The sequence below is a fragment of the Dryas octopetala genome, chromosome 9 (genome assembly GCF_963921425.1).
Source record: "Dryas octopetala chromosome 9, drDryOcto1.1, whole genome shotgun sequence".
Classification (NCBI taxonomy): domain Eukaryota; kingdom Viridiplantae; phylum Streptophyta; class Magnoliopsida; order Rosales; family Rosaceae; genus Dryas; species Dryas octopetala.
The window spans coordinates 7555530-7572974 of record NC_141374.1 but is presented as its reverse complement, the minus strand read 5'-3'; the positions used below and the strand labels follow the sequence as shown (position 1 = coordinate 7572974).

Below are 17445 nucleotides of genomic sequence, written 5' to 3'. Positions count from 1 at the left end.
TTTTACACGTGTATATAAAATATCCCGGCCAAAAAAAGAATATAGAATATGTCCAACCAAAAAGATGTTTATAGAATATGGAATTATTATTAGGCGAAATTATATTTTTGGTCTATATAATTTGGGTATAGACTGTATAGTTTTATTTTGATTTATATAATTTTAGAATGTATTAATTTTATCTTTGTAGTTTAGGGACGTATTTTTAATTTTGTCAATTTTGTTCTATGAAAATAGCAAGTGAAGGATATAGATGAGTTCTGACAAAAAAAAAGAAAAAGGAGGACACAAGCGAGAGTATTTCTAACCTTTTAAGTATAGTGTGTATTGTGTAATGATTATAATCTGTTCCTCACTTTCTCTCTCAATTATTTGCATACTTTCTCTTTTGGATTATAATTTATGGATTCATTTTTACTCAGGTGTGGTGGTGTCCAAAAATGATTCATAATTTATTGAAAACAAAAGAGAGTCCAAATTGAATGGCTACTCTACTTTTTTTATTCATTCCACAAAATATAGGAGTCACGTGTTCATAAAATTATTCGAGGAAGCCAAGTTGGCCACGTCCTCCTGAATCTTGATCTCAGTATTTAGAAAGGGAAAGGGGGTGGCGGCTAACTCTCAAATCATATTTTGGCTTCACCTAGACTAAGAGAAATTTGTATTCCTGATTGTTACAAGTATGACTAATTTATTCAAATTACAATATATGTATAATAATTAATATTTAAAATCATAAACTCAAGCTCTTGGGGTTAGCCTAAGTGGTGAGGATGGATAAGATAAAAATTAGAATCAAGCTAGGTCCATAATTCGATTCTCTTCAATGTAACAAAAAAAAAAAAATCATAAACTCAAAGCAATACCTTTAAAATTATTAACGGAATATACGTTGTCAGGAAATTAACTTAAGAGGAATGCTAGCTACCTTCCCTAATCTACATTCTCTCTTATTATTCTCATTTTACAGTATAATTTCATAATCGGATTAAACTTTTCATTTTTATATCACCATTTAAAGATCATCTCTGCAAAAAACCAATAATTTAAAAATCGTTTGGTCATGCAATTGTTATCAAATAAAGACATGATGAATATAACTATTACCAAAAGTATTTATTTATCTGATAACACTTACATAACCAAATACCTTTTAATTTGATTGATTTTTTTAGAGATGATCTTTAAATGATAATCTAAAAAATAAATGATTATGATCATGAGACTACACTGTGACAACAGGACAGGGCAGGGCCGTGTTTTCTATTCCTATCCTCGCCTCGACTAAGGACTCCATCGGGTATTCGGGGACACAAATCCTATATTTTGAAGGTCATCAATCGGCCTTCCTTTGGGATTCAACGATGGAGTTGCAGAGAGAGAGAGAGAGAGAGAGAGAGAGAGAGAGAGAAAAAAAAAAAAAAAAGGAAAAAAGGGAGAGGGCTAGTTGAAGGGTGATGAGTAGGGTGGTCGGCACAAGAGACCGCCGACGATGGGTGGAGGGAGAGGGGAATGGCAATGAGTTTCTCATTGCAGCACTTTTTTATTTATCCAACAATGGAATAATAAAATGAAAAGACCAAAATTTCTTAATTTTTAATGAAAATATTGACAAAATGTAACCCAAGGTTTGACATTGTAAAATTTTTTTAATTTAAGTGTCACATTAACTTAATTTATTTTAGGTGGTAAAGTAAAAAATGGATTCAAATTCAGGAAAAAAAAATGTAAGAAAGTTATTAAAAAAAAAAAAAAAGACAGCCGAACAAAGTGCAGAACTGCAGATTGGGTCGAATTGCACAGCTTCACTTGGTGGGGAGTACTTTCTCATTGAAACATGTCTTGAATTGGGCATTACGTACATCATTGGGCTTATTAGATGGAACCATTAAGACTTGCACAATTTGCACGCTATTAAATTCATTGTATTATATCATGGGCCTCATCTCAAATTGGATAGTGTCTATCAAACAGCCAAGAGTGCTCTCTGGACGCCCAACATTCAAATTTTTCGTTCAAATTTTTTAATTTTATTGTCATAATATATTTAAGGGTCAATTACAAATAAATCAATAAATTTTTTCAAAATTACATATTAATCAATGCTTTTTTTTTTTCATAATTTCGTTTTAGTCACTATTGACCAAAATGAAAAAGATTAATTATAATAGATCAATAAACATAAAGTCAAAATTTTCAATTTTATTGTCATAATATGTTTAATTATGAAACAAATTAAGGGATTTTTTTAAAGCCCTGCAAAAATACGGTGATAGGCCAGTCCACTTTAATGAGCCGAGTGTTTGGCATGGACACTAATTGTTAAGCTTTTTTGTTACTAGACAACAAGACTACCAAAAAATCGCATAAAAATGATACTTATAGACATACCTTATGTCTTTTCCTTATATAAATATGTCAAAAATTAACAAACCATAAAATCTAAGATATGGAGTCCCATTCACCCTAATGTCAATAGTGACAATCGACCATTGTTACTGTTTATCACTGCTAGAGTTACTATCGAACAATAACTATCTGTCCAGTGCGCAAAAAAACTAAATAAATGACACGACAAGCGCTTCAGCATCAGTGGTTCATGTTTATAACATGAGTTTCTTTACCATTTTTAAAGATAGGAGTGTGTTTTTAGCATTGCAATACTAGGTGTGTTAATTTATTATTGAGGAGTGTAAAGTGGACTTATTAATTCAGTGGCCAAAAAAAAAAGTGGACTTATTAATTATTTTTTGACAAAATAAAAATTCAATTTATAAAATTAAAAAAACCAAACAAATAAAAAAGGAAAACACCACCCCTACACCTCATCCCTTGTTGCTAACTATGGTAGCCGACCCTTCCCTCGGATACCCTATCTCTTTTCCTCCCTCCCACACTAGACCCCTTAGAGAGAAGGTCCATTGGGAAGGAGAAAGAGAGAAAAACAAGAGACGAGGGCTCGCGACAATGGAATTGCCAACAACATGAGTTGAGGTGTAGGGGAGGTAGTCATGTAGGGGTGGTTTTGTTTTAGGGATTCTTGCATTCACACTTGGGTTATCCGTACTTGGTCTGGACGATATCCTATACGAGAATCCTTTATGCCAATTTTATACATGAAGCTTATTCTGACAGGATCATTTAAGGGAGTACGTCGACCTTGACGCATGAAAAGCTTTTGTTATAGAATTGACATAAAGAATCCCATATAGGATTATGCCTGGACCAGGTATGAATGACTTAGGTGTGGATGCGAAAATCAAGAGTGGAGCTAAAAAAATTTTTCTAGCTAGGCCAATAATTCATATATCTTAATTTTTTTGGGGGGGGGGGGGGGGGATTATACAAATTTCCTCTAAAATTTTCAGAGATATTTGTTGTTATCCTACCTCAAGTGCAAGGTTGTCAAGTTTTAGTATGAAAATGGAAGTAGAGGGTTGTCGTACCCAAGAAATTGGATTGAGATTTCAACCACAAGCTAGATTGATTTTAGGGTTATAAAACTAACAAACAACCTACTATGTACTATGCAAAGCCAAGACTAAACATAATAGTATGTACAAATGTGTAGTGTTGAGTTGTTGTTTGGTTGATTGATGATAAGTAACACTATAATTTGAAACTAACAAATGGAAATGCAAGCAAATTCAAGTACAAATTAAATTCAATGATGATGAAAGATTTGAGGTTATTAGGAGTTCACACTAACCCTCCCATGTAACAAACAATGCAATTAGTGATTATGCCAAATTAGATAGATTAGATTCCCTCCTAACCCCCGATCAAGGTAAATTAGGGCACATTATCTTTCATGTTATCGACTATCCCAACCAAGGTGATAGGTAACTACGTAAGATTAATGCCATAGCAAACCCTAGGTGCATAAAGTTCTAAGGATGAGGAATCCAAGCAATTAAAACAATCCAACCAAAGTGCTTTTAAATTACCATGCTTTTATGCAACAAGCTTTATAAACTAAAGGTTACCAATCTCCAGCCAATTTCTACATGACAACATTTCTCATATGCACAAGTGGTAAATTCACACATACAAGTCATGATCTTTAAACTAGCATAAGAGCATATATATCTAAAAGGGCATTTATATCACAAATCACAAAGTCATTATATGGTTGAGCTAGGGCTACATTCCTAGCCCCAAATCAAGAAACTACTCACTAGCCATAAAAGTTACAAACAACATAACAAATTGAAACATAAATGGAAACAAGAAGGAAAAGAGAAAACTCTAAATGTTGAAGCCAAGCTCCCAAGAGGTGTCACTCCTCCAAGGATGCCCAAAATAGCTTCTTGTCCCAAGTGCCTCCAAGCTCCTTTTGCAATAATGGTGGTGAATATGGTAGATGTGTGTTGTGATAGTGTTTGGCTTTTTTGAGAGGAAAAGTTGATGGAGGGAAGATGAAGAAAAAAAATGACGAAGAGAGATGAGAAAAGGCTAGGGTTTTGGAAGATAGAAGATGGGATGTGTGTTTTTGAGATGAGATGATGGAATGAATGATAAAATGAGTGAAATTAGAGAGGATGGAGGGGGGAGCTCGAAATTGAAAGAGTGTTTTATGGTTTGGGCGAGTTGTTATGTCTAGAATATGTGGCTAGGATTAAAAGGAAATGAAGGGATAAGGTTTTGTTAATTCAAAAATGAGAATATTTCATCTTATCTCTCAATGGATGATCCTTGAAGGATGTTGAGATAGGTAGTAGATGTTCTCTTTGCCTCATTCAGAGCCTTCACATTGTGGTTTCTGAATTTTGCTTAAAATGGGCGAACAAAGGGGAAAGAAAGAGAGCATGTGATAGACAATAACTCAAAATGGAAAGATGCCTTGTGACCACTTTATCCTTTTGCTAACATGATTTATGAGCTGTTTTTGGAGAGAAATTTGGAGGCCTTAACAACTCAGAAATTTACGTTTTATATATCAATAGAAATTACTGGATGTCTTCTTTCCAATCCTATATTATATGCCTTAATCCAAGTTCGGACCAAAAAGTTATGTCCCGCACAATGCAGCTGACTCAGTTCTCCTCAGGTGCAGTTTTGGGCTGACTTTGAAATTCAAAATGAACACCTTAGAAGTCTTCAAATGTCACGAAATTGAACCTGGAATAACTTCAAGGTGTTAGTTTCTATCTTCAATTGGATTCATGTCAAAATCTATTAAGTAAAATAAATAGTGAAATTTCTCATTTTATTGCTCGGAAGCCAAAAACACAAAACTAAATGAAATTTAAAGCTTTTAATCAAATGAACTCATAAAAACTAAATAAGAGGAATATAAAAGGATGTGAATTTATGAACATATCAATATTACAAATATTTTTTAAATTTTTTTGAAAATTGTATAGAGCTACATGTGGGTTGGGGGGGGGGGGGGGGGTTACAGCCAACTCAGGCCCACATGTAGCTTCGTCCCTGGGAAAAATCATCTGGTTCTGTTTTCTTCAGTTGTTATTTAACTTATTTTTAAGTTTATCAAAATTTTATTTTAATTTAAAATTAAATAAATACTAGGGGTAAGATTGGAACAAAAAATTGAGTGTTGTGGTGATACTATCACCACAACCGGGATACTCTTGGGTGTCCATAGAGTCACTTTTTCTTATTATGGTAGTTGTTTATATTGGAAAGCAGACGGTTTTTTTTTTTTTTTTTTTAAATAATTTTAAAAGTTACCAATAGAATCCGCTAATGTTTTATAAAGAATCTCAACAATTTGTTAAGGATTTGTGGTAAGAAAGGAGAAATTATGCCTTGCAAGTTGCAACCTTATGATGCAACGTTTCAAGTTATTTCCATGTCTTAGCCAATTAAATTGAGACTTGGGTGTGGTTGGCCAACCTCCAAAATGGTTTCCATGTCATGGCTGATTTCCTTGGTTTAATGGCTTTCTATTCTTTTCTTTTCTTTGATGGCAGTCTTCGTCGGCATACTGTAAAGTGTCAAGCATCTTCACAGTGCCTGTCAACAAAAGTGCTAGACAGCTTAATCAGCTAAATTTATAAAAAAAGAAATAAATAGTTCAATATGATCAATATTAATCAGTAACAATTAGAATAACTTCATAAAAAATTTATTTTCATGGATCAACTTGGACCGAGGGGCAGGCTTGGAGTGTACTTCAAGGAAAAATGACACCTAATGAGTAATGAGTAATGAGTTACACTCTGCTTTGAATCAAAGTGCAAATTACTATATGCTATATCTAATAATTACCATCAATTAAATAGTGGTCCAATGTGCTTATTATACACTAAGATATATACAATTCTGTAGAAAAACATATGTTCATTTATTTTTAGTTTTATTTTTTTATGTTGCTTGCAGACACCTTTTGTAGTACGTTTCAGCCATCTTTGTTCAATATATATATATATGAATGAAGGGTATTTCTAAGAACTTACACAACCAGAAAATCACAGCCCATGTGCCCCTAGTACCAGGCTAGTAGTTAGGTGGGAACATTAAGAATATTACATAGGGGTTCTCTAGTGCAGAAGCACCTAACTGTCCCTCTTAATTCCATTTTCAAGTAGATCAATTTCGAATTTGCTCATTCAAAAGTCTCAATCTTTAAGTCTAACCTCTCTCTCTCTGGTGTTGGGAAAGTCAGTGTCAACTGAGCCTTGTTGTGGTCAAATTGTATGTACAAAAAATCAGCTAGCTAAACTTGTGAGAATGAAATATTTCCTATCTTATAAATGCGTATCCACAATATACAGTTTCTTTGTTGCTGCTTCTGACTTTGAGAAATTCATAAAAAACTGCAAAAATTGTAGACTGAAACAGAGTAAAATAGACTATTAAAAGATTGAATGATGGAGAAAAATAGAGCAGGAACTGTTATGAAAACTTGTAACTTTGCATCACAATATATAAGGTTGATCATGAACGTCTCTACTCATTGCTAGAGTGTACGGTGTACCAGAACAAACAATCCATGTATTAGGCTCAGTGTTGGATAACACATGCTTGCATCATCCAATATAAATCGAGGCGTGAATCTCACGTCACAAAATATCATGACCTTCTGCTCATTAACAATTGGTTTTGGGTTAACTCTAACTTCTATACTAAACTGATTATAAAATTTCAATTTGGTTAACTAAAATGATTCACACTTGAATACAGTTTAGCTAATGACTTTTTGTTAATTGGATATGCCAAAGAATTCAAGAGGGGAAGAATATCCACCGTCACATTTGAAAGGTCAGAAAGAATAGTACTTTTCCACAATAATATTCTAAATCAAGTAAATAAATCTAGCTAGGAAGGTAGCCGACAAATTAACACTAGTAACAGAATTCCACTAATTAATTCAAAAAATTCTTCAGCAGAATGTCAAAGTTGGTGGGGTTTACCAAATTGAAAAGATGGACTTTATAGTTTACTATAAATACAGTAACCATAGAGCTATAGCTTCATGCAAATACTACCTTACATTATTTTCTAGCAAGCTAATACCTCTCAATCTCTCATTGCATAATTTGCTTGTCCGGTCCTTATAATGGCTCTCTCTCTATGCTCTCCACTTTCCCTTTTCATTCTTTTGCTTTTGACACAAATTCAGGGTGAGGCTGCAAGTTTTGTTCATTCTCGGGCAGCTTATTATCCCAATTCTGAAGAAAAAGGAACAGACAGTAAGAGACCTTCCTATGCATGCATGCTATGTATGTGGCACTGAATTTATATATACGCATGATTACTAATGTTTTTTGTATTGAAACTGCAGCCGGTGCATGTGGGTTTGGTTCTTTTGGAGCAACAATTAATGGTGGAGATGTCTCAGCTGCCTCCGAGCTCTATCGCAATGGGGTCGGATGTGGTGCTTGTTATCAGGTGAGTACATGAAATTCGAAACATAAAGATTTAATTCAAACCCGCAAATCTTTAACAGACCAGCTTGATAGACAGTATGACAACATAACATGCGAAACTATATGTTCAAGTAATAATATTTTTTTTCCTTCATGGTCATCATGATTAGGTGAGATGCAGCAACAGTGCCTATTGCTCAGACAAAGGAGTGACTGTAGTTATAACTGACCAAGGTTCGAGTGATCGCACAGACTTTATCCTGAGTAAACGAGCGTTTGGCCGGATGGCTCAAACCCCTGATGCAGCTGCTTCTCTGTTATCCCTTGGTGTAGTTGACATCGAATACAGACGGTAAGAAGCTAAATACTGAACTAACTTTGAGGATTAAGAAAGATCATTAATCACTAATGACCACAAGGGCAGCTTTATATCCCTTGGTATATTTCTTATTTATGATAAACTTAAGATGATGGATAGAAACTAACTCAAATAGCTCTCTCTTCCCAAAACAGTGTTTCATGCAGCTACCCCAACAAAAATATTACAATCAAGATTGATGAGAACAGTAATTATCCTCATTATTTGGCTTTTGTACTATGGTACCAACAAGGGATAAAAGATATTACAGCTGTCCAACTATGTGAGGTAGTATGCTCTTCATTAATTTTAGTTAAGCTTGTGCTTTCTATTTCTATTGAATATTCATCCCAATAAATTTAAATTATTAGGTTGAGAGACTCAATGAGTACGTATATATTGCTTATTAGACGCTTAGCCCAATCAATGTGGGACTAGTGCTCCAACACTCTCCTTCTTTAGGTGGTCATACACGTAGACAAAATGTCATTCTTTTAAGTGACCTTGAGTTCTTATGTATGGTCCTTGTTAATTCTCAATACTTTTATCCAGTCAATATATATGAATCATACCAACTTTTTTTTGCTCCTTGCAAGATTTTTTCATACAAGAATCATGTCAATTAACACAGTAGAGGAGGTTAGTCAAAAAAGGTGGCCATATATGGTTTTTAACGAAACATGCATGCTATAAAACAATAACAGTTACAATTTCAAGCAAAGGAAAATAAGACAAATTAAGAAGAAAGAGTTTCTATATTCTCTGAATAATTACCAAATGAAAAGTGCTGCATGTGATTAATCCAGTCATGTTCTTATCTTTTCTCTAAACTACTCTTGTTCTTATCAACACTTACTTTCTTTATTAATTCTTATGTCATCTTCATCTTTGTATAATTGAAAGATTTGAATTAAAATGTTGCAGACACAAAATTTTGGCTGCAAGTTATTGGACAGGAGTTACGGAGCAGTTTGGACAACTACCTCACCCCCAAGTGGACCCTTGCAAATAAGGATGCTATTCAGTGATGATGATGGTGATGAGTCTTGGGTTGTTCCTGTCAATAACATACCACAAGACTGGAAAATGGGACAAACATATGACACTGGAGTTCAAGTGAACTAATTACATAGACATGCAACAGCCAACAGATATTCTATTATCAGTTTTTATTAGTTAAAGAATAGATTAAGGTCATTTAATTTGATATGTTCTGTTTCATTAGTTCATTAATGTTTTCCTTTGCAAATAGTAATATGCTTGAATAAGAGGATTAGCATTTAGCAGAATTCCTTACTGTAATCATTGTAATGTTGACCCAAATTCTATTATCAATTTTTCTTAGTCACATAATACAATAATTAACTTCCTGCTATTTTTCAAAATCATGATTTCTTTTGTTATGTTCTGCTTCATTGTATTGTTGAACCAAAAAAGACCAAATTCTATCTTAGTGTAATTCATTGTATTGTTAACCAAAAAGTTCCAAGTATCTTATTGAAGATTCGAATTTTCTTCAGCTAATTAAAAATATTTGTCATTTCATTGTGAGGATTTAATAAATGTCTGCTTAATTACTACCTACCTCACTTTTTAAGGTGTCCAGTCACATAATTGGTTCAAATCAAAAAACAGTGCAAAGCTCACATGGCCCACAAAGACTTATAAGAGTAAAAGATAGGGGCATCTATTTCTATTACTCTGCAATGAGGTATGCAATTCTAAATGACAAAGTTCCCATGTGGAAATTTGAAACTTCCGTATTACAAAGAAAGTTCAAAAGGTCCTTACAATGCTAACCCAACTTTATACCACAAAATATGATCAAAATGTAAACGTTCATCACACAGTTTTGACATGTAAAAGACTCATGATTTAAAGTGATAAGAAAAAGGGGATTGCTATTCTAGGAGATCAACAGTTATCTTTACCCAAAATAGATGCAAAAAAAGGTCAAAGTGTTGCACCAAACGAACCTCTTTAACTATATGCCTTGGAGAAATTAATATTCCAGTGAAGAGCTACCCCAAGTACTGTCTAAACATGCATATATTTCTGACCACTCCATGTTCTTTCGAACTATACATTAATTTCTGCTTTGAATGAACATGTCCTTCTAACCGCAGGAGATAGCCATAGGTTGCATGTGATAGCATATCCCACGAATTGGTCCAACATAAAGGCAAAATCTGGAGCATGAACTGATTGCAATTTTAATTAACAAGAACTTGTGAAGTCAATGATGTGCTTTCTAGGATAAGTAGAATTTTACTATCCTCTAATATAATGCAGATGCACTGATGCAGCCGGCTCTATACAGTCTGCAACTCTTTATACACTGTTACTCATTTTATGATTTACCAAAGGTGCCAAATACAAGTGATAGCATCTCATCCACTTCTGGGTGTAATTTATCTCCCGAGAGGAATACATTAACCTTCCCTTGCAGCAGAATCCAACTGCATCCAGGAACCTTTCTCACGCCTTTCAATCCCATCTCCCTCCTCAGCATCTTTTCCTCAGTATGCTGGCCATTTGCCGCATATATATTACAAAGCACCACATGGGCTGGTGCATTTAAAGGGTCCAGCTCCAGGAGTTGTTTGGCTGCATATCTAGCAACCTCAGCATTTGTTTCACCAAACCCACATGTACCAAGCAATGCACCCCAAACAGCATGGTCTGGTTTGAAAGGTAGCCTTGAAACAAATTCTTGTGCTTCCTTTACCTTCCCAGCTCTGCCCAAAAGATTAATCATGCAAATGTAATGCTCCAAAGCTGGTTGAATTGCATAAACATCACTCATGGCACTAAAAAACTCCCACCCTCTATGGACAAGCCCTGCATGGCTACATGCTGATAGGATGCCCAAGAAAGTTACAGAATTTGGGCGAGTCCCAGATTCCACCATGGCTTCAAAGATCTTCAGAGTTTCATTTGCATGCCCGTGGTCTGAAAACCCCATGATCATGGAATTCCACGAAATCAAATCCTGGAAACTCATGTTTAAGAATGTACGGTAAGCATCATCTATCTCCCCACATTTGGCATACATTGATATCAGTGAGTTGTTAATAAACAAGTCAAATTCATATTGAGTCTTTAGCAGCAGGCTATGGAGCTGTCTCCCAGGATCAAGATATGCCATTGCACCCGCAGCTCCAAGAAGCACTGAATATGTTGAATTTAGAGGCGAAAAACCTTCTGACCGCATTTGTGAAAAGAAATTGACAGCTTCTGCAAAAAGCTCATTTTGGATGTGCCCGGAAATCATCGCTGTCCATGCAATTGCATCCCTATCTGGCAGGATTTGGAACAGATAACAAGCCTTCGCCACTAGCCCAACACTAAAATACCCAGTCATCATAGACGTCCAAGAGATCTTGTCTCGGATGGGTGCTTTGTCAAAGAAATTTTGAGCCTGTTCTAGCTGCCCAATCTGTATGTAACCGTTAATCATAGAATTGCAAGACTGAGCAGTACAACTGTTTGAGTGCTTGTTAAAAATAAAGTATGCAATATCCATGATACCAAAGGCTGAGTACATGTGAATGAGGCTCTTTGATAATCTGCCATCATAATCATCACAGTCCCAACCGTTGACAATCACCTGAGAATGTAGTTGCTTGCCAAGATGAGGAAAACCAATACCAGCACAAGCATACACAAGCGATATGAAGGTCTCTCCATTTGGTTTGGTGTCATAGTTCCCCTTCAATTCAAGAAATAGTGAAAGAGCTTCTTTATAGAAGCCATTCCAAGCAAACCCACCAATCATGGCTGTCCAAGAAACAACATTCTTCTCAGGCATTTTTTGAAATAATGAATACCCTTCATCCACATTGCCGGACCTACAGAAACCGGATATCATGCTAGTCCAAGTAATCACATTCCTATCCAACATCTTATCAAATAAAACTCTCGCTTTGTCCATTCTACAATTCTCAGCATAGCCGGATATCATAGCATTCCAAGAAACAATATTCTTCTGCGGCATTCGGTCAAAAGTCTGTCTTGCTCCCTCCAAATCCCCATTCCTAATCAACCCAGCAATCATCGAATTCCAAGAAACATCATTCCTCTCTGGTATTGCATCAAACAATTCCCTCGCCTCATCAATCATCCCCGCATCCATGAACCCACAGAGCATCGACGTCCACGAGACAACATTTCTCTTTGGCATCTCCACAAAAAATTGGCAACCCTCAGCCAACCTCCCAGATTGCACATATGCTGACAACATTGCATTATAAGTAACAATGTTCCTCTGGGGCATGATCTCAAAGAGCTTCCGAGCCTCATCAACCCAACCACTTCTCGAGTACTTTGTGAGCAAAGACGTCCAATGAACAACACGGCCATGGTTATTTCTCACAGGCGATTCCTCGAGCAGTTTACGTGCCTCTCGAAGTAGATTATGAGAGAGACAATAAAGAAGCTGTGAATCATCAGAAGTGAGTTTTTCATAATGAGTTCTTGAAATTGCAATCTGGGTCTTATAACATCGGCCATAGAAGTTAAAGAACCGAGGTCTGATTGAGGTCTCTGAGAGAGTAAATTGGAGCGGTCTGTAAAGTGAGGCGCGCATTAACCGGTTTTCAAAAAATGACAGTTTTATGAAGGCTTTTGCGAAAATATAAAGAGCCCCACGTTATATAACTTTGAGTTGAGCCTAAGTCACCAAAAACGACGCCGTCAGATCTGACTTTGGAACCTACAATGACTTGTATATAAAGCTCTGTCTAGCTAGCTAGCACTGAGATCAAGACCCGGCTCAAAAATGGAGTTTTTGGACGAGGACGCGAGGCCGAGGTTCCTCTTCCAATCCAAAGCAGCAGGTTCTTCAGTCACAGACCCAGAACCCCATTACAAGAATCTGAACAAACCCTTCATTTTCTTCACCATCTCATTCTCATTTTTATTACTGGGTCTTTCCTTCTTCTTCCTCCAATCTGAACCCTACAAATCTCTTCTCATCTGGGTCGCTCTCTCCCTCCTCTTCGGCCCCTTCGCTCCAGTTTCCGTCACCGGCGGTGACATCCGTGTCGGTCACGGCCCAGTGCTCGACCTCCCCGAGATTACAAGCCAAGTAGAGGATGAATCGAAGAAGAGGGTGTCTCAAAAGAGACCGAAACTGCGTCGATTTGATGAATTCGGCACAGATTCGGTGCCGGTGCCCCAAACGTTTAATGGGTCCGTGAGAGAAGTGAAAAAGAGTGAGGATTGCGAGGGTAATAGAAATGGAGCTGTGGTTTTTGAGGAGGAGAAGGAATGGGTTGATGAGGATGTTGAGGTTTTGAAGAAACAGCTACTGAAGCACCCGGTCGGAAAGCCGAGGCGGTGGGAGGTTATCGCTGAGGCGTTTCGTGGAAGGCATAAGGTGGAGAGTGTGATCAAGAAGGCCAAAGAATTGGGAGAGAAGAAAGTGGATGATTCGGATTCGTATGCGCAGTTTTTGAAGAAGCGTAAGCCCAATGAGAAGAAAGCTGAGAGTGGGAATCAAGAAATGGGTGATGAGCAGGTGGTGGATAATGGTGAGAACAAGAAAGAGAGTAATGGTGGTGGGGTTGGACCGGTTGGTTGGGCTGCTACTGAAGACATTGCATTGCTTAATGCCTTGAAGGCATTTCCGAAGGAGGTGTCGATGAGGTGGGAGAAGATTGCGGCTGCTGTGCCAGGGAAGACGAAGGCGGCTTGTATGAAGAGAGTTTCTGAGTTGAAGAAGGGTTTCCGGAGTGCCAAGGCTGCTACGGAAGAGTAGATGAAGCAATGGAAGATTGTCTGATCAATTTGGCTTTGGATATGCAGGTTGCATTGAGGAGGTAATTTTGATGAATCATTGATTCTTTGTTTTTTCCATGGAAGTTGAGATCAATGCCTGTGTTTGATTCTAGGGGGATTTTCATACTATAATTACATTGACATTTGGTGATTCTGATTATAAACGTGAAAGTTGTAATTTACTACTTCGAAAGTCCTTTTTCCAAATAAAAATAACGTTATATGGTTTGATACAAAAGTTAAATTGCTACATCGTGTCATCCAATATCATTTGTATAAACTACATGGAATGGATTGCATGTTAGAAATGAAAATAAGGTTTCTTGATGGTTTTTGCTGGCATGGAATTTGTGCTGATCCCTTCATGAATAGCTAGAGGGACTTAAGAGCAATGAAGAATGAATAAGAAAATATGGCTTCCCCAAAAAAATCAGTCTCTTTGTGCCATTTGTGAGAGAGAACTTACCCTTTTTTAGCTATATAATATCTTAACAGTGAATTAACTAGGACTGTACATGAAGAGGTTTTAGGCATGGTCTTAAATTCGAAATTTCGCCGAAAATTTCGTTTTTTGCAAGGATGGAAATTTGAATACATTCCCTTATATTTTTCTAGGGAAATTTTGGATTTTGGTGAATTTTTCGGTTGGATATTTTGGGTGATCTTTTAAGGCTAAACGAGAAATTTTTAGGTGACATAATCTTCCCAATGAAAACCAGCTTAGGCACATTTATTTAGGTCAAAAGCTTCGTAAAGGTTGAGAAAAATACCCTGTGGGGTTTACATAAGAAAAGTTGGAAAAAAAAAAAAAAAAAAAAAAAAAAAACACTGATGAGTTAGTGGGGATACCAGGATAGTCTTAGAAACTTTTTTTTGGCCAGGATAGTCTTACAAACTTGAAACTAGTGTATTGGTAAGAATTTGAAATCACTAAATCATGGAACATTTGAGATTTTTTATTAGTCATATACAATGAAATCCCAGTGACTGCACCAATAAGAAATTATTTGATTCTTTCTCGAATAGTCAAAGTGAACAGAAGACAGAAATATGTTAAAGTTTAGAGGAAACAGAACATGGTGATCTCGATTTAATCATACACCTGGCCCTCTATAACTGATCATATCAACTGGTTTGAATAATTCCCATTTCTAGAAATTTCTCTTCAACTGCTAATGCATCTTTTGTTGGCTTGGGGTGATTGATTTGCTTCATGCTCTGTCTAAAGTTCTGTAAATTGGGGTGTTGTGGTTTGTGGCTACTATACATTGATGCTCTGTGCAGCATTGGTGAAAATGGCCCTGATAAAATTTTCAAATGATTTCGATAATCAGCAATTTACAGTTCAAGCAGGGTTGAACCATCGTTTGCATATATCCAAATCAGATTAAAATTTATAGTCTGAGAGTTTTGAGGCATAGAAACTTTCTTGCAATACTCATACATTCTCCTTATTGTGTTTGTTATATGTTTATTGTTATTCTCTGTTAAGGTACTTGTTTCTCAACTGTTATATCAGATATGGATGGGTAAATTACACGGTAGGTGAGATGCATCTCAATACATTTCAAGCATTCATCAAAATGTTGAAAAACAGGTCCTTATTTAAGGATCTTATTGGAGAATAACTCATATATGTATAATTTCTGTTAGTTGTCATATAAATTTAAAAGTCTTCAAGCTTCCTATTAAAAAAATAGGGGAAATATCACATTATCCTCCAAACTTTGAGCTTGGTTTTGATCTCTCTTCTAAACTTTAGAACCAACCAATGCTCCCCTGAACTCAAATAACTTCCTCTATTAGTTCTCAGCAACAAATAGAAAGTGCACATGATCGTCACGTGAGGACGGCATGTTGTGCCGAAAAATTGTCATGTAATTAACGAGTGTCGCAACATAAATTATATATGAAGTTACGGAATCGCCCCTCAAGCTTTGGACCTGCCTTTGTGATATTCCATCTCTCTCTTTTCTCCCTTAATGTCTCTTCCACTCATTCGGTTTCACTACCCAGACAAACAGTAGAGAGAGAATCACCCCACAGGTCTGTTGATGAACCTGAATCACTGACCATTTTTGTTGGTGATGTTGCTTAAATGCAAGTTCTGTAAGACTATGACTATTGGTCTTTGGTTCCCAAGTGCAGATGGTGAACAATTAGTGTAGTGTTGGAAAGTGGGGGAGAGTGAAAAGTGTGAAGGTTATGGTTGGGTGTGGTGGTGGGAGGCAAATGAGAAAATAGAGGGAGGTGGGTCAGTGGGTGGTTTTGGTAATGGGAGGGGGAGGGGAAAAAACTGAGAGGTTGATGGGAATGATGATGGTGGGTTGTCATTCATGAAAGTTCTGAAACGTATGGAAATGTGGTAAGGTTCTGAATGCAATCAAAGTTTGTTGTATCAATTATCAAACTATTTATGTCCTTCAATGCTCAATGCAGGAAATCGAATTGAGCACTAAGGACTCAATCTTGACTCTGCTAGATTGCTACAATAGTGGTTCAGGCTCAGGTATCAAATGGAGATGTTGCATTTTTGCCTAAGGAATGATGGTTTATGGATCGGAGCAACAATATGCAAGATTTATGAAGAATGCAATCTGCAGAATTATGCAGGGTGTATAATTTCTAATAGGGTGAAACTGTAATTAAAATTTAGTGGTATTGTAAAGCCTGGTTGAGGCATAGGATTGGATTAAATTGGATTAAATTGGATTAAAAAAAAAAAAAAAAAAGGGATTTGAGTCATTGGATTGGATTGAATTGAATTGGATAGAATACTTTTAATAGTATCATGTTTGTTGCAGTGTGAGATTAAATGGTTAAAGCTTATTGCATTATTGCTCAATTCAAGGCAATGCATTAACTAATACAATGCATACATTATTCATGTGATGAACTCATCTTCATCGACAGGAACCTCAAGTTCAACCTTTTTTCTCGCCATATAGATAGGAAAGCTGATAAATGGATTCTTCTCCATACATAAGATATCTTCACCAACTCCTGCAAACTAGAAATATCAAATTATCATGGCATACCATTTGAACCTCAACCATTCACCATACAACAAAGAACCCCCTAACGATAACATGTGGGGTCAATAAAAAAGAGATCTCAACAATTTTGGAAATGAGAAGCATACACTTTCCCAAGCCAATGCAAGAAGTCAATGCCTGCTTATAAATATGCAAAAAACACTTATTCAAGAGTTGGAAAGAAACAGGACCTTAGTGGCAGAAGGAAAGAGTGAGGCTTCACACTAAAAATTGGTTACTACACTCAATTTTTTCAACTATTTAATTGAAATTATTTGTTGTAAACCGTATTGATTTATTTTTCACTATTAAATGTGGTTGTATGTCATGTAACCACCGTACTATAAAAATAAACTCCACATTCCTTAGAATGTTGGTGCTATTTGTATTGGCAAACCTAAAAAAAAATGTTGCCCTACATTGAAACATTTGG

The 17445-nt window shown here is 36.2% G+C and overlaps 3 protein-coding genes across 3 annotated transcripts; 2 read left to right on the top strand and 1 right to left on the bottom strand.

The window, feature by feature from the left end:
* Nucleotides 1-7462: 7462 nt before the first annotated feature.
* LOC147273590 (expansin-like B1) lies at nucleotides 7463-9584 on the top strand. The gene is made up of 5 exons (XM_086227566.1): nucleotides 7463-7661; nucleotides 7754-7860; nucleotides 8009-8190; nucleotides 8352-8484; nucleotides 9121-9584. The coding sequence occupies exons 1-5, from the start codon at nucleotides 7529-7531 to the stop codon at nucleotides 9319-9321; spliced, it is 756 nt and encodes a 251-aa protein (XP_086083692.1). The 5' UTR covers nucleotides 7463-7528; the 3' UTR covers nucleotides 9322-9584.
* A 527-nt stretch (nucleotides 9585-10111) lies between these two features.
* On the bottom strand, nucleotides 10112-12797 carry LOC147273589 (pentatricopeptide (PPR) repeat-containing protein). The gene has a single exon (XM_086227849.1). The coding sequence runs from the start codon at nucleotides 12782-12784 to the stop codon at nucleotides 10547-10549; it is 2238 nt and encodes a 745-aa protein (XP_086083975.1). The 5' UTR covers nucleotides 12785-12797; the 3' UTR covers nucleotides 10112-10546.
* A 136-nt stretch (nucleotides 12798-12933) lies between these two features.
* Nucleotides 12934-14227, top strand: MAMYB (Duplicated homeodomain-like superfamily protein). The gene has a single exon (XM_086257493.1). The coding sequence runs from the start codon at nucleotides 12977-12979 to the stop codon at nucleotides 13955-13957; it is 981 nt and encodes a 326-aa protein (XP_086113619.1). The 5' UTR covers nucleotides 12934-12976; the 3' UTR covers nucleotides 13958-14227.
* The last annotated feature ends 3218 nt before the right edge of the window (nucleotides 14228-17445 follow it).

Bases quoted from the DNA above. Each gene is read 5' to 3' on its own strand.
- LOC147273590 (XM_086227566.1), top strand. From the start codon at position 7,529: ATGGCTCTCTCTCTATGCTCTCCACTTTCCCTTTTCATTCTTTTGCTT. The intron at 7,861-8,008 runs GTGAGTACATGA...CATCATGATTAG, and splicing joins GATGTGGTGCTTGTTATCAG to GTGAGATGCAGCAACAGTGC. The intron at 8,191-8,351 runs GTAAGAAGCTAA...TTCCCAAAACAG, and splicing joins GTTGACATCGAATACAGACG to TGTTTCATGCAGCTACCCCA.
- LOC147273589 (XM_086227849.1), bottom strand. From the start codon at position 12,784: ATGCGCGCCTCACTTTACAGACCGCTCCAATTTACTCTCTCAGAGACC.
- MAMYB (XM_086257493.1), top strand. From the start codon at position 12,977: ATGGAGTTTTTGGACGAGGACGCGAGGCCGAGGTTCCTCTTCCAATCC.